The sequence below is a fragment of the Podarcis muralis genome, chromosome 10 (assembly GCF_964188315.1).
Source record: "Podarcis muralis chromosome 10, rPodMur119.hap1.1, whole genome shotgun sequence".
Taxonomy (NCBI): Eukaryota; Metazoa; Chordata; class Lepidosauria; order Squamata; family Lacertidae; genus Podarcis; species Podarcis muralis.
This window is the reverse complement of record NC_135664.1, coordinates 9448452-9472780: the sequence shown is the minus strand read 5'-3', so window position 1 is coordinate 9472780 and position 24329 is coordinate 9448452. Positions and strand designations below refer to the sequence as shown.

Genomic DNA, 24329 nt, shown 5'->3' with positions numbered 1-24329 from the left:
ACAGGCTCCCAGTTTCGTAGCACCGAACTTAGGCGGGGTCATCCAGAAAGAGTGGAGTGGTTAATCATATCATTGGATCTCAGTAGATCTGGTTCATTATCTAATAACTCACGTCAACATTCGGTCAATCCCTAAAATAGGACAATGGCAACAAGGATGTGACTGCTCTTCCTGCTACACAATGGTAATAGAGAACTAGACTTGATGTTGTTGTAATTTAATTCATTGTGTGATGCTTTGGCCGCAAGTTGCGGGTGCAAATAAGGCTCTCTCTGGGCACAGCACATAGACCATGTGAATCTCTGCCTTAGTGGAACACACACACCCCACCTAACACCACAGAAATTAGACGGTCTTCTTCTTCATACCCAGGTAATTTGCTGAACAAACCACACATGCATTGAGCCATAGGAAAGAACATTTCATTAGGTATCTATAGGGCAGCTAAGTTGTTCAGGCGACCCCTGGGCATGTTGAAAGTGTGTGTGCATAATGCACAGCGTCTTCCAGTTAGAACTGTTCCATCTCTGGTGGGGTGTGCACGCAGTGTGGAACAGAACAGATCACCCATCAGGCCCAAACATCATGAACAAATTCCAGTGATGCTATTGAACAAGGGTAACCATAATAAAACTCTTCGATTGTTGTGGACTACAACTCCCATCATCCCCGAGTACCTGTTGGCAATGCTGACTAGGCCTGCTGGGAGCTGTAGTCCAACACATCTGGAGGGAACCAGGTTGGTTACACCTGCTACTGAGTACCACTGATATTATTATTTGATCCCCTTGCATGATGTGAGAGAGCAGGAGTACAAATGAAGAGGAGAATCATGCAAGGAGAGCTCAAGTCCATATATTTGAAGTTCCTCACCCAGATGTAGATGAGATCCAGACCTGCTTAGTTTCCACAAGGTTGTTGCATTTAGACTATGCACTCAATTCTGTAGAGGAAGACTTTGGTGCTGTGGGAAAGGCGAAGTTGCATCTACATATCAGTTGTGCTGCTGACTCAGTAGCTGGCATTTAGAAAGCCCTTAACCTCTCTATTTTATCTGTAACGTGAATGTGTAAGACTTGCTCAACTTGCTGGTTTTTTGGAGAGGTGAATTAATTAACATTACCAAAGCACCAAGCTTCTGTGCTAAAGGTTATGTTTAAATATGCTATGACTGTCATGTTGCTTCTTTCTTAGAAGGTCAACACTTCGTTTATTGCCTCTCATTTTAATTTGTGGGGGCTGGCTGCACCGTATAGACTTATGTCAATAACAATAGGGGATATAAACCTGAAGATCTGCGTGAGACCTGAAACAAAATATTGCAGTGGATCACAACCCCCCAAGAGGACAGCTCCTGTTTATAGATCCAGCCACCCTGGGAGAAGAGCCCTGTAGCCCTTCAGCAACCTCCAGAGGTGGGGTGGAGGGGGTCAGTTGTGAGGAAGGAGAAAACAACATATGTGGTGGACATGCAGTAAAGTAAAAGGCTTTTGGGAACTGATTTACAATGAACTTAAAAAAAAAATTAAGTATACTTTTCCCAAAAAGCCTGAAGCTTTCCTGCTAGGAATAGTTGGCAAGGAAATCAAAAAAGAGGATAAAAATCTGTTTCTATATGCCACAACAGCCGCTAGAACTATGTTAGTCCAAAGTTGGAAAATGGAATCCATACCTACTATAAATGACTGCCAAACCAAGATGATAAATTATGCTGAACTAGCTAGAATAACAGGAAGACTAAGAGATCAGGAGGACCAGAAGTTTCATGAAAATTGGAACAAATATATGACGTATATAAGAGATAAGTATAGAACTTCGATGACTCTGGCAGGATTGGAACAACTCTAACAGTGTCTGGCAAATAGGTAAAGGAGACAAAACACGTAACTTCAGAAATTATCTGATACTTACCAATGAGGTAAAGGGAAGTCCAAGGCTCGGCGGAGCCCAAAATAACTGTGTATTATATACATGACTTTTGTAACAGCTATGTTATATGTAACTTATGTAATCTAGATTGTAAATATGTATAATTAATGGAAAATCAATAAAAATTTATATGCAAAAAAAGAAAGAAAAGAAAACAACATTTTCCCTCACTCCCCATAGGCCTTCCCTAGGTGCTAAACAACTTGAAAGTCCTGCACTATTAGCATGGGTTAATGTTTCCCCTCCAGCAAGTTTCCACAACCTATTGCCCATTCAAGATGTTGGGGGCTGCCACTCCCACCATCGCTGACCATTTGGCATGCTGGCTGAGGCAGTTGGGAGCTGTGGCCCAAGACATCTGGAAGACCCCAGGTTGCATGCATCTGGATTTTCTGCCAAAATATAGGCATTCATCAGCAGATAAGGCGATATGAAAAGCATTCGTTACAGGCGGACAGTTTGGTACCACTGCCTCAGATACCATCAGCTCAGCTTTAAAGCAATAAAAGTTATTTTCCCTTTAGAAGGTTAAAATGATCCGCACAGCTCTCTTGACAGCATCCTTCTAACAAAGGAGCAAAGTATAGCTGGTGTGTTACTTAAAGGGCAGCAAAAACATTTATGCAAACCCTAAGGTATTGTTGGTGTGTTTCAACTCTAGGGGCACAAGCATTGAAAAGGAACGGTTTTACGATCCCTTCTGTTTATGTTAACTGGGCTGGAGTGATTTTTCACACATGTTCAAAAAAGGATATGACTTAAAACGTACCTGCTTGCCGTTAGTTCAAACTACCAAAAATAGTGTCTGTTCTCCAGCCAATAAGTTGGATGATATATTCCATGTGCGATTTGCTTTGTCAGGCAATGAAAACAAGCCTTTAATTTTCCATGATAATACTGCTGAAGTGTTGTTTCAGAAGCTTCAGATCCTTCCCTCTTCCAGCTCTAGATATTATCCTACAGATCCCACACCCCCACACCGGTCCAGCTTTTGAAAAGACAGATTATCCTGAAAACCTGTGAAAACAACGAAATTGTTGGCACTACCATTTCTTCCAATCCCTTTCAAAGGAAAATATTGCAGCTAGCATAGTCTTTAGCATGGGGTCCCAATTTGCAAGAATTCTCTTCTAGCGTTAATGTATTGTTTCTTTTAAGTTTTGCAAACACAGGAGCTATGGGGAAGGCTGCTAGGCTTGCCAAATAATTAAGTGACTTTTATTTTAAGAACCGATCACTACACGATTCCTAATTAGGGAACACTTATAAATGAACATCTTTCCTAGACCAGCTCTCCATTTAAATACCAAGTTACTCTCCTCATAAGTCAAATTTAGGGCTTCTGCTCTTCAAAGTTATTGTTACTAGTATTATTAAATTTTTATCACACTCTCCTGCCTAAAGTGGCAAAGTTGTGGTATTTATGGGACTGCCTCTCCTGGTATGCCCCACAGAGGACCTTAAGGTCCATGAATAACCATAGTTTAGAGGTCCCGGGCCCTAAGGAAGTCAGACTATTCTCCACCAGGGCCAGGGCCTTTTTAGTGATGGCTCTGACCTGGTGGAATGCTCTGTCCCATAAGACTAGGGCCCTGCAGGATTTAACCTCCTTCTGCAGGGCCTGTAAGACCGAGCTATTCTGCCTGGATTTCAATTTGAATTTAGCCTGATCTTTTATTCCCCTCTCTTCCCTCCCCCTCCCCTTTTTATGAAGATTACCCACTCTGGGACCCCACAGCTAATTCTCCCCTGGCCTCCTCGCTGGCCCAAATAGGACTAATTTAACCAGCTAGCCCTGGTGACCATCTAATGTTTACTGGATGCATTTTCCCCCAAATTGATTTTTGAACTTTGAATTTATTGTTATTCACACTTTTATATTGTATTTTATGCTGTTTTTTGTTGTATCACAATTAAGTGTTTTAAATTTGTCATTAACTGCCCAGTTTTCTGAACCGGGAAGGGCGGTGTATGTATATATGTATGTATGTATAAATAATTAAATATTATAATATTTGGAGTAGGTGTGATCTCAGCACCAAACCCTCACAAAGCACCACCCCTAAGTAGTAAATGATGGTTTGTATTTGCCTTGGAAACCACGTTTAAACCCAAGTCTGCAATTATGGTTCACCGTCCATGTTAGTTTGGATGTAACTGCAAACTACTGTAAAGTGAGCTGCAATCCAGGAAAAAGAGGAGCCATTAGTTCCTGGTCTAGCATTGCATGTACCTAATGTAATATGTTTATTGTATTAAGGTTAAACCAGCAATCTTTAACGAATAAAGAAGAGGGTACGATATCTTACAGGGCAGAGATGGGGAGCATATGGCTTTCTAGGTATTGTTCAATTCCAGCTCCCACTAATATTTCCAATGGTTAGGGGGTAAGGGAAGCTTATAATAGGGCCAGAGTTTTATCTGTTTGACAAAATATCTTGACACCTTAATATCAGGACAGATTCTAAGTTTCTCAATCCCTTTTGCCAAATTCATTCAAATGATGACTTCTACCATCTCTGCAACATGTCAGTTAATCTTCCTTCTGTTTACTCCTCCATCGAATACAGGGTTTTGCAAACTTGGGTCTCCAGCTGATTTTGGACTACAACTCCCCATCATCCCTTGCCAGCAGGACCAGGGATGATGGGAACTGTAGTCCAAAAACAGCTGGCGATCCAAGTTTGGGAAACCCTGATCTAATACTATGGCTGGCTTGTGACGGGCTTCACATTCCTCATGACCTCAAAGCTGAGAGAATGCCAAACCAGAGACCAGCAAGCCCTATCCTTTCCCTGATCAGTGCCATGCAAGCGTCCCTGAATGGAACAGATGAACTGCGGTAGGATTAAGGGACATGCACAAACTGAATAGCACTCACAGCTGCTGCGCTCATATGGAGGCTGGAGCCAGGCCTATTTCAGGGCTTATATGCAAATAAACACATAACGCTGCTGTATAATGAATACAGGTGACTCTTGGCTTATGCTGGGATTACGTTTTGGGGATATCGCATAATGCCCAAATGGTGTATAGTAGAAACTCATTGGGTTCTATATATATCTATATTGAAATATATATCTATCTGCCAAGTGCATAAAGCTGAATGTGCCCAAGTTAAATGTGTGCAAGCTGCCAGTTACTTACACCACTAAAAGAACTAACATGTGCTCCCTTCCATTTTTCCTGGGACACCAGAAACAGTAATAATCAGGGGCAAGGGGGCATTTAATAACCAGGTGAATTTACCTTGAGACCACTGGTGGAAGGTGTTTGCTTGCGTTCAAGCTCCAATATTTCCTTTCAGGCAAACAAAGATGGCATTTTTCATTGGGCCAGACTGGCAAGTGTCCTCGTGGTTTTTTTCTCTTTTCCTGCGGTGTGTAAGCACAGCCCATTGCAAAAGTTGTTGGGAGCAATTATTGTACAATGTGCATCTTTGCTGTGTGGCCAGACTTGGACAGGCTTGATTTTTGCAGGGTGGGGGATGCAACAGGGGTTCATGGAGGGTAGGGTACTAAATGGGAGCCCAAAATTTAGGTCCTTTCCAGCTTTCTAATACCCTCTGAGAAGAAGCATCTGCAGATCATCATCTTGTTATGATTTGTACAAGCATGTGGGTTTTGTTGCATATACAGCTGCCTTTCTGATTTCAAAACAACCTAACTTCCTAGGAATATACGAAAGATGTCTAACTTTCCCTTGTTAATCAAAATACAAGCACTGTATACATTATAAAGTGTTGGATCCAAGGCTTAAATGATCTCTGGGCCATTTTGCTGATGTCATTGTAAAAAAAACCTGTGCATCAGATCTATCCAGTTAAAATACTATCACGTTCCAGGAGCAAACTTGGTATTAAGGCCAAGTATGAGAGGACATTCTCTATCAAAATACTACAGCATATGCAAATCTGTTTACCTTTGGCTTCTTGTACAACTATGGGAGAAAAATGAAGACTCAGCACACTGTCCAAGTTGCACAGACTGACATTCTCAGAATCTATAAGCTACAAAAGATATGAATTATACAGTCGTACCTTGGTTTTCAAACAGAATGTGTTCCAGAAGGCCGCCCGATTTCTGAAATGTTTGGAAACCAAGGCACAGTTTCCGATTGCGCAGGTGCGCTGGAAACGATAGCGGAAGCCGCATTAGATGTTGGGCTTCCAAAAAAACCTTCGAAATCTGGAACACCCACTTCCGGGTTTCGATCATTCAGGATCCGAAACGTATGAGTACCAAGGCGTTCAACAACCAAGGTACAACTGTATATCCTAAACTCCTCTTAATGCTCCTCCCTTGTAACATTCATATGATTTTTTGTAATATCCATCTATACAGCAGCAAAGGAAGTTAAAATCCTCCATCTTAATTCTGAGTACAGTGATATCTCTGGTTACATACTTAATTCGTTCAGGAGGTCCGTTCTTAACATGAAACTGTTCTTAACTTGAAGCACCACTTTAGCTAATGGGGCCTGCTGCTGCCGCTCCACCGGAACAGGATTTCTGTTCTCATCCTGAAGCAAAGTTCTTAACCCGAGGTAATATTTCTGGGTTAGCAGAGTCTGTAACCTGAAGCGTATGTAACCCGAGGTACCACTGTATTGGTTTAAGGCACTAAATGCTTTTGTTTCAGCCTTGGGAAAAATACCTTAAAACAGGAATGGGGAACTTGTAACCTTGCACTACAGCTTCCATAAGCCCCAACCACAAGTCCAATGGTATCTGAAGTGTGCATGCACACGAAAGCTCATACGAAGAACTAACTTAGTTGGTCTTTAAGGTGCTACTGGAAGGAATTTTTTTTTGTTTTGCACAAGTCCAATGATCAGGGATGATAGAAGTTGTAATCCTGGATGGTGATAAGGGTTTATTCTAATGAAGAGAATATTGCAGATAGGGAAACGGTTTAAGGAAGCAGCATGAATACTGAGGATCGTAAGCAAGGAGTCCTGCTGGCGGACTTCCTGTAATTGGCCAGTGGTTGGCCACTGTGAGAAAAGGATACTGTTCCAGATGGGCTTTTGGCCCCGATCGAGCTGCTCATCTTAAGCTCTTAATACTTAAGAGGAACAGCACCAGATGGACCACACTTAAGCCAAGACTGCCTATATGGATCAGACCACAGGTATTCAAATCCCTACAAAGTTAGTTCCAGGTTCTGTACTGATAAATGCTACAGATTCAGGAACTGCTTTAAGAAAGAGTACAGCAGCATCAGGCTCTCTGCTCAGTGGCACAACTTGGCAATTTTAGACTATGGCTTCAACAGTCCTATTGTGGGCGAATTTTTTTGATGGCAGTGTGTTTTCTTCTTTGGTGATCACTCGTAGCTGAGGAAGATTGCCTTCCATGAACACGGTTTTAACAGTGAGTCCGTAAGTGACTGTGGAGGCCAATCCTGGATCTACACGTCCTTCCACAGTGGGGACATAGGTTTCCGGACGGGAGTTGATCACGGTGAGGATTTGTTGGGGTTTTCTCCAAATTTGGGAAAGATGTGTACAGCTATTAACCAAATGAAAAACAACAAAGCCAGTGGACCTGATGGGATACTTGCCGAAATCTTCGAAGTGGACAGAACAGAACTGATACAACAACTTCACAAGCTCATCTGGTAATGTGTACCACTTGCTTCAAAGTGTGGTAAGCCAGCCATGGTTCATTTGGAGGTCCCGTCTTTGTTTTGCTGAGGGCAGCCTCCACTTCTGCCCAAAGTCCTTATCTGACAGCGCTACTAGCTCCACCACACCCCCAAGGGTTACTTTAAAGAACTGTGTTAACTAAGGGGGAAGGAGAAGGCCAAGCCACAATGCGCACCTAGCAAGACCAATAACCCGAGAGAATGCTGTCATTTTATTGTTTTGCTTTTTGTATCTTTTACTCCCTCTCTCTTTTAGTCTTTTAAATTGTGCACCACCTGGCGTACATTGCCAGAAGGGCAGTATGCAAAAATACAGTGAACAACAAACTTTTACTTCCTGATTATAAAATAATCAAAATACCCAAACATTCTTCCATGTTTGTAATAAAATTGTGACAGCTTCCGTTTTCAAACAAAGTAAGAGTTAGACTTCAGGGCATTTTAACACTGGTTCGACCAAACAGAAAAATTGAAAGAAACATTTGTTTCAGGCTAAAACTGTTTCAATGTCCTAACTTTTTTTTTCATGAAACATCTTTAGTTGCCATTCTACAAATGATGCCATCCAGCAGCGTGCCTATTTTTTCTTCCTGTGGGGTTAGCTTGTACAACTGCAAAGAAAATGGAATAGTCACTTTCCAGAGGAGCAAAAGATTGTCCAGCTTTATAGGTCAAGTTGAAAAAAATGGGCACAGCAATCCAATGGCGGACAGAAGGGAGAATCCAAAGCATAGCTACTATAACTTCCAATGCCCTGCTAGAGCAAATAATAAAATCTTAAGAGTTGTAGAGTTGGAAGGGACCATGAGGATCATCTAGTCCAATCCCCTGCAATGCAGGAATCAAAGCTGGGGAGGAGACAGCTAGAACGGAAAGACCGTATTTTTCGCCCTATAGGACGCACTTTTTCCCCTCCAAAAATGAAGGGGAAATCTGTGTGCGTCCTATGGGGCGAATGCAGGCTTTCGCTGAAGCTTGGAAAGCGAGAGGGGTCGGTGCGCACCGACCCCTCTCGCTCTCCAGGCTTCAGGAAGCTATCAGCAAGCCTGGGGTGCCCGTGGGAGTTCCCGCAGGGCTCCCTAGGCTGCGGATAGCAGCCTGCTGCCCGGGGCGCGGGGCGCGCTGATGCCGCGGCTGGGGGGGGGAATATTTTTTTTTTCTTTATCCCCCCCCCAAAAAAAACCTAGGTGCGTCCTATGGGCCAGTGCGTCCTATAGGGCAAAAAATACGGTAAGTATGGCAGCTCCAAGGCTGTCATATTTTTTCACACCCTTCTTAGGGGAATGGGGTGACTTTGATTCTATGAATCAAAAATCTCCCTTGGTTCAGCCCCAACTCGCTCCTTCTCTCTCTCTCTGTCCCCCCCAGCACCAACAGGGGAGGAGGGATGGCTTCAGAGGTCTCCATGGCTGAATTGAGAAGATCTCCAGGGGTCTCCAGGGGTGGACCTACTTTTCTACTTCTGGACCTCTCTCTACACCCACAAAAAATGGCAACATCAATGGCTGCTGGGATGTCCTCTCCAGGGACCATGGGACTGCACCCGAATGTACTTTGTAGTCAAAACACTCAATACAGAGTGGGGGAAATGTAAGACACAAAAGATTAAGAAAATGTAGGGGTATGCTTGCATTGCTAAGGATGCTTAAAGGTAAAGGTAAAGAACCCCTGACAGTCCAGTCGCAGATGACTCTGGGGTTGCAGTGCTCATCTCACTTTACAGGCCGAGGGAGCCGACGTTTGTCTGCTTCCGCAGACAGTTTTTCCGGGTCATGTGGCCAGCATGACTAAGCCGCTTCTGGCACAACGGAACACCGAAACCAGAGAAGTGCACAGAAATGCCATTACCTATTTATCTACTTGCACTTTTTCGGCGTGCTTTTGAACTGCTAGCTTGGTGGGAGTTGGGACCTAGCAATGGGAGCTCACCCTGTCGCGGGGATTCAAACCGCCGACCTTCTGATCAGCAAGCCCAAGAGGCTCAGTGGTTTAGATCAGTGGGTAGATCCCCTCATGCTTAACGGGGGGGGGGATCCAACTGGATTTAGTGAGCTTAAGACTCCACTATATGTCCATCTATCTCAGAAATTAACACCTTGTGGCCCACCACAAATTGAATTTCAACTCCCATTTGCCACACTCCTTTTAGTTGGGGCTGTGGGAATCTGGAGAATCACAGGTCCCGCCCCCCACTCTGTACTAAAAGTAATTGCAAAATTACAATTACAAACTGTCATTACAAACCAAAGAAAATGCTATATTTTGTCTTATCTCAACCCTTAACCCGGGACAAACTTGTACAAACCTTTTTAACTTTCTGTAGGTCTGTTATTTTGGGGAGGTCTGATAAGGGGACTTGCTGGCCTTCCACTTGACGTATTACATCGTCCAGATTCACGGTTTTCTCTTGGTCTTCAACCAGAACAACGAGTACGGCAGTGTCACTGTCCGAAATGCCAAACTTTCTGAAGGCATCTGAAATCTAAAACACAGAATTGCGTGTTCTTATGTATGTCAGTCACATCCTAGCAACCCAGAGCATCTCACAAAACATATTTTTCCCATTTATTTGGTTAAGAAAAGATTAAATTAGTTGTTAAGTGAAATGTTAACTATCTCACAAGATAAATACTTACAACAAATGTGGGCCTATTTTATCACAGGCAGTTTAATATTCATTCATGTGTTTTCAAGTCACTATATGAGGGACATGCAGAGGATATTAATGTCAGATTTAAAGAATGATAAGCTGTGTCAAATCAAGGGATGGGCAGGAGTGGTATAAACTTCCTGTACAGTTATGGGACTTCTAAAACCCTTAGTTGACACATTCTATGTAGGGATCCTGGTGGTGTAAATACTGTACATGATAACCTCTGGTTGGTTTTTGTTCTAATATTACCGCAGGAAGAGTCTGGAGGAAGCCCAGGACACATTGCATGTGTGGGCTGTAGAGCAGACCTGCACAACTTGTAAGCAATCAAACAAAATACTATCAACCAGAAACTCAATTCTCCAGTGTTTTTGCTACCCACCCAGGTCTGCAAGAACAAGAAAGGGAGCCATCCGAATCAACCCTGGCGATCAATGGGGTGACAGATGTCGCAGCCAGATCGCCCTCACATTTATTATTAAAAGAATTACAATTATTAAAAGAATGGGGTTGTGCTAAAGAGTATATGAAAAAACATTGTTCTGGAGTAAGTATATTGGTATGTAACGAATGATGCTTTACAGGGTTAAAGAAAAAGAAAAATGGTGTAAAAAAAAAAGTACAAAGGTGGAAGTAATCTAATTAGACACAACAATATAGTAAGAGTAAATCTTTTGAGGTCTTAGAACAAAGGAAGGAAGTCAATATGTGTTTATGTACGTAATGATATGGTTTTTTTCTGTAGATGTGTGCTTTTTTTTTTTGTTTAGTTTTGTTTCTTTGTGTTTTTTCCTTTTTCTTTTCTGGTTTTTTTTTTTTTTTTTTGGTATGTTCCTTTTTTTTGTATAGTATTATTTTGGATTCAATGTTTGTAATTTTTGTTATGATTCTGCATTGAAAATAATTTTTTTTTTTAAAAAAAAGGGAGCCATCAAGGCAAAATACATGGCTGGGTTATGTTTTCCTGGGATGGTGGAGGTGTCACAAAGTGTCCAGGCCTGTACAGGAAAGCTTGCCTTCTTATAGGTCAGACCTCTGTGAGGAGTCTCAAGCCAAAAGAAGAGCCAGAGAACCAAGAACACTGTTTCCTACAGTCCTTGTTTACTGGGGTAGGGGCAGATTATAGTGGACAATCAGAGGCAATTCCTAAATGGGAATGGGGGGAAAATAGTATCTCATAAAATAAGCATCCAGATTACATATTTTATGAACTCAGTAAAAGGGTAGCAGTTGTGAAGCCTAAGACTGAATGCTTTGTTAAGACCTTGTTTCAGTCTTGAAGACGAGGGTGGCTTAATAAGATAGTATGTGTGCAGGCAAACTGATGGTCAGGAAATATTTTGTGTGGTGAATAATATACATAACACCTTTCAATTAGCAGCCTTCTTCAGGGACAAGAAAATCTTATTTCACTGTTACAGCCAGGAGGTCCTGCTCAAATTCTTCCCATAGGCACCTGTTTGGCCACTACGAGGCCAGAATACTAGACTAGATGGGCCTTTTGGCTTGATCTAGCAGGGCTCTTATTGTGCTCTTATTGCAAAAAAATAAAATAAATTCAATAAATTCAGAGTATGCTGTAGGCAGCCATCTTACATTATTGTTCGGGGAAAGGTTGAATATTATTTCAGCGTTAAGAGTTCTTGTCTTCATTTTATTGATCTTGTAGAGATGTACAGCTTTATTCGTTGCCACGAGTAACTGAAATGGATCAACAATCTGCCAAAAAATACAGAATAAAGTTTGGTTTCCAGGGGTAGGCCTTAAAATAGACCCACTGCTTTCCATAGCTCAACAAGGAAAAATACACTTTAGAAATGGCAAAGAGCCTGTTATGCCATAAATTAAATGTTGAAACAAGGAGCGGGGGGGGGGGGGGCAATTCCACACATTGTAAATAACTTTGGTCTATCACTAAAACCATGTCTGAGATCTAAACATAGAGTAGTAACAGTACAAGTAGATATTTAAATGAAAATTAAATTCACACATCACATTTCTACCTGAGGAAACTGGAATCCTATTAATACAGCTCTCACTATCTTGTAAAGAATCAGAAAAAAGCCTTTTGCAGAGAGTATAGCAGAGAAGAATATTGAGAAGAAACAAAGAAGAAAAAATCATGAGAAAACGTGGATAAACATTTTGAAATCCTGAGGAAAGTGAAAACTTTTCTACAGCTCTTCTCTCACCCAGATGTGAAATTTCTATTTTGCAGTTTTTTAAAAAAATGAGAAACTGATCTAGCATATTCAAAATGGTTTAATATGAGAACAAATAAACCAAAGTCCAGATAAGAAGCAAAAATACAGCCAGTAGAAAATGGATACAACAGTGCTTCTCAAACAGTGGTTTTGGGCCACTTTCAGGCAGCCATCAACATCTAAACGTATCCAGTATTTCCTCATTTGTCTGCTCTACTCACTAGCCATGCTAGCACAGCAGTTCGCTGCAAAGACATCTGGGAGACAGAGGGAGCCATAGAGATCAAACACGGTTGGCTTGAACCAAGGATGGGTAGAGAACGAACACACCCATTAAAGTCCCCTTTCATTTTACTTTGTGTTCAGCAAAACACAATGTTTCTTGGATGAAGGAAAGTTGCTACAGAAAGGGCAGAGCGCCCTGGTAAATGTTCCATCCATTCTCTCATACAACCTTTCACAAGTTTCCTGAAAGATCTGTACTTTTGTCCAACTGGGCACAGTTAACATTCTCGTTGACCTGCTCCTACCTAAATAGCAATCTATTGCCTTCTCCTTCAAAGCTAATACAGCTCCTGAAACTCGGAATTTCACACAGGCAGGATTGCAAAAGCTCTGTGAGTTTTGCAAACCTTGCGTTACCACAGTAATGAATACATAAAGAAATTAGTTTGCTCACCATTGCAGGATTAATTAATGCTCCATCAATAGCTCCTTCCATTGCTTTTTTTCTTAGCGTGGCAGCATTTTTCACATCATTAAACAGGATAAGAGTAACAAGGCAGTCAGGAAACAGTTCCAGTCGATGTGTTAAACACTGCATCTTGCAACACAGCAGTACGCTGCTTCCGAATCAGTCAAACCTGGAACATTTATAAAAAGTGACCAATGGGTATTGTTGATACTTTTGTGTTTGCTCTTTGCCTAGTAGTTTTACTTAATTAAGCTTAAGGCTACATTCCATAGAGACGTTTCAAAAGTTGTCAAGTCTGCACAAGATTAGTATGAACTTGGCCTAGTGACCGTGTTCCATGTCAGCAGCTGGAAAAACCGAACTACTTTGAAAAGTTTATGCTCTAAATTTATTCTGATTTAAGCAGTCTGATCTTGTAAGTATAAAGGGTTTATGTGGCCTGTCATTCTTTGACAAAGACACGGTGCAAAAATGCAAAACGTGCATCAGCTTTGGGAATATCGCTCATACTAATTTTTATAGTTATATTGAGCTTTTCTGCTTTAAACAAAAATGTAAGACTCGTAACCTCTCATTGTGCAGAAGTACAATACATACATGACTTTCACGGCCAAACCAGCATTTAAAAATACGTTGCATTTCAGTGTTTATACATTTTGGCTCAGCCGGTCGTTATCTGGAGTTGTCATTGACCCATTCTCTGGAAAACCCTGCAGAAGCTGGATTCCAACAGCCATACTGTGTTTTTGCAAAAGGCAGCCTGAGTTGTTATCGCTGCTTTTTTTCTTTTCCAAACCATACACAAAGTGACAGCAGATCCACCACCACCACCACCCCACCCACCACCCACCCCCGTTCTCTGAAATGTGCTGGGACTTTTGTGATGGACAGAGTCTGTTCACAGAGTGAACTGGTGCATAGTGTTTCTTAAAAAAAATAATCTACAAAATTCCATAGAAATGTTATTGCTTAGAATAAGAGACACTCATTATGGAAAGAGCGTTCAGGAGTGATGGGTCAAATGACATATGCTCCTCCCGCCCTCTGTGTCTCTCTCTCACACACACACACACATCCCATTTGCAAGCTTAAAAAATGTTTCCAAATGTGTTCTTGAACTTTTCACTTGACAAAGGGATGATTCTGATGCAATCTTTGCTATTAATGGGCAATCTTTGCTGTCAATGGGGTCACTTTTTAAATAAATTCCATAAATGAATACCTTTAGCGCTGGTGATCCAATTAATTTTTCCGAGACGAGTGAGTAGTTTCAGTGAGTCACAGTTGGTCCTGTGCAGAAGCAGATAAGCAAAAACAACAAAATAAGATCTTAATAGACAATTATCTTTCTTCCACGCATGTGTGCATAGCCAAGGGGGTGGGGCAGGAGGGTCTTTTGGCCTGCGGCCTCACAGGGGGCCTCAAATTTAGACCCTTGTTTATATTCTGGCATTTAACAATTTCTACAACTCCCTCCCCCCTCTTACACATCAGATCAAAACGCATAGAACCTCAAGATTCAGGGACAGTCTACCTCTGAATAAAGTGGCTGGCTGGCTGACGACAGGAAAAGGATGTTCACTCTCAAACCTCCTTAGGGATGTCGTAAGGAAAAGTGGGGTGTTCAGAGTTCAAATTGAAAAGTGTGATGGCTTCTGTAAATCCCTTGAAAATAGGAACCTTTGGGAGTGCTACAGGAATTCTAAGATCTCAAATATAGAATAAATGTTGACGATTGCACAAGGTAAACACACATATGTAAGTATACGAACCACGTGTCTAAAATAGTACAGGAGAGCAATCCAAAAGCCATATTGGCTCCCCTAAAGACGGCAATATTTCCTCTGTCTCCTTAATCCCCCTTGCCTGAGAACAGGTAAGCAGATAGCCATCAGGGGAAGTTCCTGAAGGGATTCATCTCCTATATCTATGAACCTCCTTTGTATTAATTGTCATTGTTTGCCCAGATTGAGGGATGCCTGACAGGCCTCCTGATGGTCTTATAAAATGCTAACGTTTTTGTGTAAACTGGAACTATGTAAAACTTGTCAAATCCTGAGGATTTGCCACAGTAACCCCATTTTAGGTGGGATGTAATTTCTGCCTGTTTGTAGAGGGGTGTCCTTCTCCAGCCAAAATGCAAACCCTGAAAAGCGATGTTCTGGGTCTCTCTCGCCTCCTTGCTAGATCCGCCTTGGTTTCCACTGGATCCTGCCTCCATCCATTCATCTCTGACCGATCCTGGACCTAGGGGTCCCTGGGGAGTTGGGCAGCAAAAGCCAACCACCCCTATTTTTGCCTATACCAGGAGGGTCTGCAATCTGCACACAGGGAGCTCATGTGTGACAAATCCCAGCAAATGAAAAATAGATACGAAAACTTATGGAATATGCAGAAATGGGGTGAAACTTACCGGAAGAATAAGAAATCGAGATAACATTTAAAAATAAATAAATAAATAAATGGAAATGGTTTACTGAATATTTACAGATTAATAATAATAATAATTTTTATTATTTATACCCCATCCATCTGACTGGGTAACAGGTAAAAATATTGGCAGGATTATTTTAATAACCTGCCGTTTTCATAAGAGTATATATTTAAAGAAGATGAATAAATGAGCACATTGAGTTAATTTGCAATACGCAGAAGATCTTGAAAATAAAGTTACGGAGCCGTAGAAAGAGGGGAAAGGAAGTCCAAGTATTGAAATGTGAAAAGGACTGTAAAATGAGTGAAATGTATAAAGCTGGTGAAATGCATAAACTTGAAAGTATAAATAATTTTTTAAAAAGAAAGGATTGTAAAATGAGTGAAAGGTATAAAAATGGGTGGAATGCGTAAACTTGAAAAGCATTTTTTAAAAATATATATATATATATATATATATATATTTTTAAAGCTCACACGCGACACGGAAGCCATTGCACAAAGTGTGGCAATAACACACACACACACACACACACACACACAGCCTTTCAAGGCGATCTTAGAAAAAAAGGGAGATATTCGCCAAGCGCCCGGCCTGGCTCTCGGAGGAGGGGCGGAGAGGGTCCCCGGCAGCCCCTTCCCCGCAAGGCTCGGCTTGAAGCAGCGGCTTCCCCCGCCTGAGAGGACAACGCCGAGCCGGGACTTGGGCGGCCGCGCGAGGCAGCAGCGCCTCAGGCTTACCGGGCTCGCCTTATCCTGAGGCGGCGGGCGGGCGGGCCTCGCCTTTCTCGCCCGCTTCCCCTCCCGACCCCCGGCGCCAGCAATGGAGCGCTCCGAGGCCTACTACTTCTCGGCGGCGCTCAGCTGCGCCTTCCTCGCCTCGTGCCTGCTCTTCTCGGCGCTCAACCGACAGCAGCGCTCGCCCTACATGGACGAGGCCTTCCACGTCCCTCAGGCGCACGCCTACTGCGAGGGGCGCTTCCAGCAGGTAGGTAGGCCGCGCGAGCCGCGGGGATAGCCAAACCGCCGCTCTTTGCCACGGCCGCCTTCCTCGCCCTCTTTTATCCCCGGCGACTAAAAGGGTTTGTTCAGGGGGGGCTAGGTCCGGGGGGGGGGCGCTCCGGGCCGCAGCTGGACTACAACTCCCATCATCCCTCTGCGTGGCTCTTGATGGCGGGGGTTGATGGGAGATGGAGTCCGACGAGCCCCCCCCCGCTACTTTCACCTGCTCTTAAGACGCCCGCCTTGAGTCAAAGCAGAGGGGTAGTTTGTGGGATCTTGTAGGTTTTAAACCTCACGCACGTACCTTTCCGTTTATGATTTGCAGGGCATCTGTAAAGGGGTGCAGGGAAGCCTATGCATAATAATAATAATAGTAGTAGTAGTAGTAATAATAATAATAAATTTCATTATTTATACCCCGCCCATCTGGCTAGGTTTCCCCAGCCACTCTGGGCGGCTTACAGCACGTTAAAGAAATGTCAAGCATTAGATATTAAAAATTTCCTGATACAGGGTTGCTTTTAATGTTTAATAGGTTCTTGTATTTTACTGTATTGTGTTTTGTTGGGAGCCGCAAATCCTCAAGCCCTGCAAATCCGAATTTGGCCATCAGGGTTTAGAACTAGGGTTCCCACTTTAGTTCTGGCAAAATATAGGGTGGGGTGGGGGGGCAGTTGGGTGATTATCAGTGCTTTCCCCCCTTAAAAAATGTTTAGGGATACTCTCATTTTCCTACTCATATTGAAATATTGCCCCTCAATGAGGCCAAACTTAGATTCACAAAATGTTTAGGGTCCCCCCCCCCCCGAAAAAAGCACTGGTGATGATGATGGTGATGATTTTCCTCCCCCAAGTGACTTCAAAGCAATCCATTGCCATCTATTGCAGCCTTTTAGGGTGGCCCGTCTGGAATTTGTTGCATGCACACACATACACATGAATTTATAGATCTGTCGGTGCTTAAATGCACAGCTTTTCAAACACGTGCCTTGGGAGAGGATCTCTAACTTGGCAAAGAGAGGGGAAGACCTGAAATGCAGGACAAAACTGTTACCGATACAGGACGTAGAATTTTACATTGAAATATGGGGCAATCCTGTACTATACAAGACAGGTGGCGAAGGACAACTTCTGTTATACATCTATAAGAACTAAATCATGTGCGTAAAAGGGCTGCTTTCAGTCTGCAAAGCTCTTCATGTGTTTCACTTTCCCAACGGCACCGCAAGGTCTTGATGGTGCCCAGTTGTGTCCCAGAATTCTGATTTTTAAGATAAGCACTGGGGCTCAAAGTGCCCCCAAACTGCACCCTTTGATACTGAAAGTCCACCCCCAATTCCAACCCTAATTGGTGAGGAATTGTACAATGCAATCTGCTCACGTTCAGAGACTCCTCCCTTTATAAAAATCAATTTACATGTTTCCCGTCTGAGCCCTGGCATGGGAAACAGATTCTGGAGCTGCATCTGTGCTGCAATTGCAGTTCCTTAGAAACTCCATTTCCCCCCTTTATTTGTGCAGCCCAAGGGATTACAGTCCTAATCTTTCTAAATCCTTCCCTGTCCACTTTACTCTCCCCCTCAACTGTCCCCAGTAAGTCTGCAGCAGCAATCTGTGCGCATCATACATGAACATCGAAGCAGAGCGCATTAACAACACAATTCTATACATGGGTATTCAGAAGTAAGTCCCATTGAGTTTGATTGGGCTTACTCCAAAGTAAGTGATACAGGATTGTTGTATGAGGCAAAATTCCTGCCTACAGTTATTTCAAAGACCCACTTAATTTTTACATAGGCTCCACCTACAAGCCTTCTTTCAGAAATAATAGCATAATTTCAGTGGCAGCTTATAAAAAGGTATATGCACTTAAAAATGGCATATACTTTCATTAAATAGAATATGCAACACCACTCAGATCTTGCTCCACACCCAATGACTATTACCACGCAATTTGCCACTTTCCTGATATAAGTAGCAATGGGTAATAAATAGAATAATCGTTAGACTGCACAAGTTCTTCTCACCGAAACAGAATGTAGTAGCCATTTTGGGACAAGACAGCTCTAAAGTCATATTTTTCAAAAGATTGGCTGACTGCGATTGATTATCCGTTAAGCATCCGGCTAGTTCTGATGAAACCTTGAGCTAGGTTAAGAACTTTGGGAACTTAAAGAAGAAAATTCACTTTATCCAGGGACAGTCCACATATATATTGGCCCATTCCTACCTGTTATGATCAATGGTGATCAGTTGATCAGCACTGAGAGGGAACCCTGCTTGCAAAGGAACAATGAGGACCTCACCTTATGCAGCCAGTTGCTAGCTGCACCCATACCTGCATCACACGTGACATCATATATATGATGCCGGCTGTGGGGCAGAGTGGCAGCTTGTGGGAACTGGCCTCAAGTGTCAAATTCGGACCTGTGCCAGTGTAGTTAGGCCAGCTGGCTGGAAGTTCCCCATTGCTGCCCAAATAGCTTTTATGCAGGGATTAGCACATATAACTTTTCTAGCCTGTTGCAACTGTTTGGCAGTAAGCATGCAGTGAGGCAGAGATCGGCTTTACATGGACTTAGCAGTTGGGATAGTCAGAAAGGGACAAATTTTTATAATATGCCAGGTGGAGAAACACCAGATTCTTGGCTAGCGGTTCAGAATGAGCTATCAGAGCCATTTCAGAGATGAAACCCAGTTGACTATATGAGACAGCTAAGAGGATGCAAGGGCCAGTCCATCCATAACACTAGATCATGATTTGGAAACAAGCCTTAATTTGTAATTTCCCAGCTTGTACCCAGCGCTGTTTGGCATTAAGGGTTAGCCGACTCATATAGTCGAATATTGACATATCAAATTGTATAGCATACAGTGGTACATACGCTTCAGGTTACAGACGCTTCCGGTTACAGACTCCGCTAACCCAGAAATAGTACCTCGGGTTAAGAACTTTGCTTCAGGATGAGAACAGAAATCATGCTCTGGCGGCATGGTGGCAGCGGGAGGCCCCATTAGCTAAAGTGGTGCTTCAGGTTAAGAACAGTTTCAGGTTAAGAACGGACCTCCGGAACGAATTAAGTACTTAACCCGAGGTACCGCTGTATAAGAATCAGCTAAATGGAATTCAGTTAAGATGGAACTTCGTCTTCTGTTTAAACAAAAATTCTAAAACAGGACTAAAACAGGCAGACTGCGTCCTTAGCAAAAAAAAAAAAAGTGACACAAATGATGTGCATTTCATTTTCGAAACTGCCAATGTAATGTGAATCAGGGATTTTCATCTCTCTCCCAAGATGATTAAATTTCCCATATACCTGGAACACTAATTTCTGCACAGGGAGATGTACAAATCTCTGTTTCTTCTCCTAATAATAATAATAATAATAATAATAATAATAATAATATACATGGGAATAACAGAAAGAGGAAGCAGGAGTTTAATTGAATTCATTAATTTTGCATTCTGTTTTTCTAATTATAAAAATACATTTCTGAGCTGTTTAATTTTATTGTCTTTCTGTTCTCTCTTTTTGCAGTGGGACCCCATGATTACTACACTTCCTGGTTTATATTTGGTGTCAGTTGGAATTGTGAAACCTGCAGCGTGGCTCTTTGGGTGGTCTGGAACCATAGTCTGCTCTACAGGAATGCTCAGATTCATCAATCTTCTGTTCAGCATTGGGAACTTCTATTTACTATATTTGCTTTTTTGCAGGATGCACCATAAAAAGGTACAGTGCAAATGTATCACACTTAAAAGAGTGTCATTCCTGTACACAGTAGCACCATTAATGTGTCAGAGGCTTGGCAAAACTCTGAACTCTTCCATTATGATGTAGCTGCATTTTATTCTTTTTCTGCAATAACATTTGGATCATCCCAGCATCTTAGATTATGTTGCCTTCCTGTTTTTCTAAAAGCAAGTACTTTTAGAAGCTTTTTGCGCACGTGGCAAGCAAAGACTTATGCATGTGCTTAATATTACACCTGTGACTACAAGTCACATTGGTTTTTCATAGGCTTGTAATGCAGTCATAAGGACTTTTTAAGGATTTTGCGATGGTTTACACTATGTTATGTTCAGGATCTTAGCAATATTCATTTTGGGTGCAATCCTATACAAGTCTACTCAGAAGTAAGAGCCATGTAGTCCCAGGTTTATGGGAATCCAGTCTTACTCTTGATGGGTCATTTAGTCAGAAATGTGGTTTTACTAGGGTTGCAGTGCTTGGTAGATTAATTGGTTAGGATTAACCAGTTAAAAAATAGTAAGTGAGAAAGTTATCCCCTTCCATTAATCAGGCAACTTACTTTTTAAAAGAAAAAATGTGGTTCTAAATTTTAAACTCATTGAAATCAGTGGGAATAAGCACACCCAATTCTCTGTTAGATTTAAGCCATTATTTTTAAAATACAAATGCTTATATAAACTGCAAATTACAAACACCCTCTTAGAACGGGGATTCTTTGTGCCTGTGAGAGAAGGGGAAATCCTTTTTTTTTTTTTAAGAGGATGCCTACTGTGACATATATGAGACCTCTGGGTATAGGGCAGTATATAAATTATAACAATAATAATAATAAGTGCCTCACTTAAAAGCAAAAAAGCATTCTTCTTGCTTCCGAAGTATTGTTTTTATCAATGCATGATTTTAATCAGTACATTAATCACTTGATAAAAGATGATTTAACTTATTTAATCAGTTGGCAGTTCTGTTTTTAGCAGTTGAAATCCTGGAAGTTACCTTAAAACATAATGGTTTGCGACAAATGAGATGCCTGTCCAATTCAGTGGTGCTTGCGCAAACAAAGTTTCCAATGGTTGTCCATTTCGTTATTAATTTGTAACGGAAGCAACAGTCCTAATTATTCTTTTTCGTCGCCCTTTCTAGGCTGCCTCTGGATTCCAGAGAATTCTGTCAACCTTGACGCTTGCAGCATTTCCAACTCTTTATTTTTTTACATTCCTTTATTATACCGACACAGGCTCAACCTTTTTCACTCTCTTTGCTTATTTAATGTGCCTTTACGGCAATCACAAAACGTCGGCCCTGCTTGGGTTCTGCGGCTTCATGTTTCGTCAAACCAACATTGTATGGACTGTGTTCTGCGGAGGAAGTGTCGTTGCACAAAAACTAAGCGAGGCCTGGAAGGCAGAGCTGTCGAAAAGCAAAGAGCAGAAAAACTCGCCTGCAAAGGGATCCTTTTCAGAACTCATCAGACTCTTCAGGTTTCTCCAGGCCTACCTCATGTCACTTAAAAACCTAACCACTCTTTTTCTCTTGACATGGCCATACATCATGATGGTGCTGGTTTTCTTCACTTTTGTGGTCCTCAATGGTGGCATTGTCGTTGGCGACAGGAGCAGCCATGAAGCCTGTCTGCATTTTCCCCAGATTTTCTACTTCCTTTCTTTTACTCTCGTTTTTTCCTTTCCTCACCTAGTAACCCCTGGCAAAATGGTCAATTTTCTCCGTTCCGTCCAGAAGCATTTTTTGCGATACAGCATCCTCACCACCGTCTCTCTATTCCTCGTCTGGAAGTTTACGTTTGCTCACAAATACTTGCTTGCAGACAACAGGCATTACACATTTTACATCTGGAGAAAGATCTTTCAAAGACACGAACTGGTGAAGTACATATTAGTTCCAGTCTATATATTTGCTGGCTGGAGTTTCACGGATGCACTGAAATCAAAATCTGTTTTCTGGAATTTGGTATATTTTTTATGTTTGTTTGTTGTCACAGTTCCCCAGAAGCTATTAGAGTTCCGTTACTTCATTTTGCCATATATCATATACAGGCTGAATATTCCTGTGCCATCGCTTTCTAAACTTTTCCTGGAATTGGCTTTTTATATTTTGGTGAACGTGGTGACTTTCCATATCTTTTTGAACAAACCTTTTCAATGGCCGAACAGCGAGGAAATCCAAAGGTTTATGTGGTAATTTTGGGCAATGGGATGACTAAATTCTAGGACTTTTCCTGCAGCAGATAAGAGTCTGCAGGCTTTGAAACTCTACCAAGGAAAAAAGAAACATTCTGGATGTTTGTAACTGGCAGTGAATGTGAAATCTGATGCACTGTTTTTGCAGATATTGAAAAGCCATTTTTATACAGTTAAAATCCTGGGAATTAATAAATATAAGATCAGGGAAATTAAACCACAAAAAACTAATGTGAATAAATTTGTTTACATCATGCTTCCTATGTTGCAGGGGCTATAAATCTGGGATGCTTTCAGTAGATCTATGTGTGTTCCTAGCTGTATGCAATGAAAAGATGGAAAACAGTGGCGTAGCTTAGGTCCAACAGGTTAATTTTTGATATGGTTTGTTTACTGCAATGCAGCTCCTAAACGTAGTTTTTGCTTGGTGAGGATGCCTTGTTCCTGCACTTGTGCTATCAAGAATTCAGATTTTACTACTTGGACAGCATGTCTTCTCCAAAATGGGTTGAGTCTCACATATCAATACGTTGAAGCTCATTTGCAGGAACTGTTCACCATGGAGAAATTTACGCGTGAAAGTTAGTGGATGACGATGACCTTTACTGCAACCCAAATGAACCTGAAAATGGGGTTTCAGGAATAAAATGGCAAGAATAAAGAACACTGAAATCTACTGTGGGCTCGAGGACCACAGTTGATTTACACATCAGGCAATTAACCTAATCTGCATGTCACTTAACATGCCGGATGCCAGACTGAAGTTCTGATGAAAGCAATGAAGTTTAAAGTATAGCTGAGTATTTTAAGGTTGCGTTCCTATGCACACTTTCCTAAGTAAGCCCCACTGAACACAGTGGGTCTTCCTTCTGAGCATGCATAGGATTATGCTACAAGGTTTTAAGTCTAATAATTTATCAGAAAGTTCAATTGAACCCAGTAGAGTTGTGTGTTTTTTTTTAGCATAAACACCCTTAAGACTTGAGTGGTTCAACCTTCCTTGTCTCAATGCCTTGCCCAACTTTTGCGCCCACTGCATTGATTCTGCAATGTTTTGAGAATTTTGTATCCATTGAGGATGAACAGGCAAAAATTTCCAAGGGCTGCCTCCATTTGTTCGCTTTCAGTGTATGCCAGTTCCCAAAACGTTGTAGAATTATCTTCCTTATTGTTTCTGTGCTTGCTTTTGCTGTTATTTCGTAATTATGGCAGCTAGAAATGTATGGTTTCTTTTTAAAATAAAATCACAGGTTCCCCATCTCTCTCCTAAGATAGAGCAGGGTATATACATTTGCCAATCCATTCTGATGGAGTTCTTGTTATCTTCTAGTCAAAGGGGGTCCAAGTAGTCCTTATGTGAAATAACAGGATGGAATTTAGCAATGAAAGATTTTGAACTTCAAACCATTTCCAAGCAAATGCCATTAAATATCTACATAGTAATACTAAAAATATTTCAAAAAATCTGATTAACTTTAGTGGCTGGTGTTCAGAGTACAGGGCTTCAGAATACAACATGAATTTTCCTTATTGGTTTAACAGGAACATCTTACGCCATGCAGGATGTGAACATTTTAAATTGAAGCAAAGGCCAAAAAGAATAAAATTTTACTTAGCTTACTGGTTTAATAAAAATAAGATGCAGCTGAAGTTTCCTAATCAAGGTTCTTGGAGAAATAAACAAAGCAATAATGAGCTGTTTGTTATTGCTTTCAGCAGTAACACTAATCTGCTTTTTGAGATGAGTCTTGTGGGTTTGATTGGAGTCTTTTGGAAACGCAGTTCAGAAACTCAAAAGGCAATAGTACAAAGATAA

The 24329-nt window shown here is 41.7% G+C and overlaps 2 protein-coding genes across 6 annotated transcripts; one reads left to right on the top strand and one right to left on the bottom strand.

The window, feature by feature from the left end:
- On the bottom strand, nucleotides 1-16443 carry TPRKB (TP53RK binding protein). Of its 5 annotated transcripts, none has more exons than XM_077935813.1 (8): nucleotides 16303-16443; nucleotides 14351-14418; nucleotides 13114-13297; nucleotides 11827-11949; nucleotides 9883-10059; nucleotides 5179-5303; nucleotides 2699-2946; nucleotides 1-131 (listed from the first exon to the last, which is right to left on the bottom strand). In XM_077935813.1, the coding sequence occupies exons 3-7, from the start codon at nucleotides 13255-13257 to the stop codon at nucleotides 2934-2936; spliced, it is 582 nt and encodes a 193-aa protein (XP_077791939.1). In that variant the 5' UTR covers nucleotides 13258-13297; nucleotides 14351-14418; nucleotides 16303-16443; the 3' UTR covers nucleotides 1-131; nucleotides 2699-2933. The 5 variants fall into 5 exon arrangements, with proteins under 5 accessions (XP_077791939.1, XP_077791941.1, XP_077791940.1 ...); XM_077935815.1 differs by lacking the exon at nucleotides 16303-16443 and adding an exon at nucleotides 14663-14685; XM_077935814.1 differs by lacking the exon at nucleotides 1-131 and adding an exon at nucleotides 840-964.
- On the top strand, nucleotides 16385-22769 carry ALG10 (ALG10 alpha-1,2-glucosyltransferase). Its single transcript, XM_028745892.2, has 3 exons — nucleotides 16385-16549; nucleotides 20103-20297; nucleotides 21459-22769. Exons 1-3 carry the CDS (start codon nucleotides 16385-16387, stop codon nucleotides 22512-22514), a joined length of 1416 nt encoding a protein of 471 aa, XP_028601725.2. The 3' UTR covers nucleotides 22515-22769.
- The last annotated feature ends 1560 nt before the right edge of the window (nucleotides 22770-24329 follow it).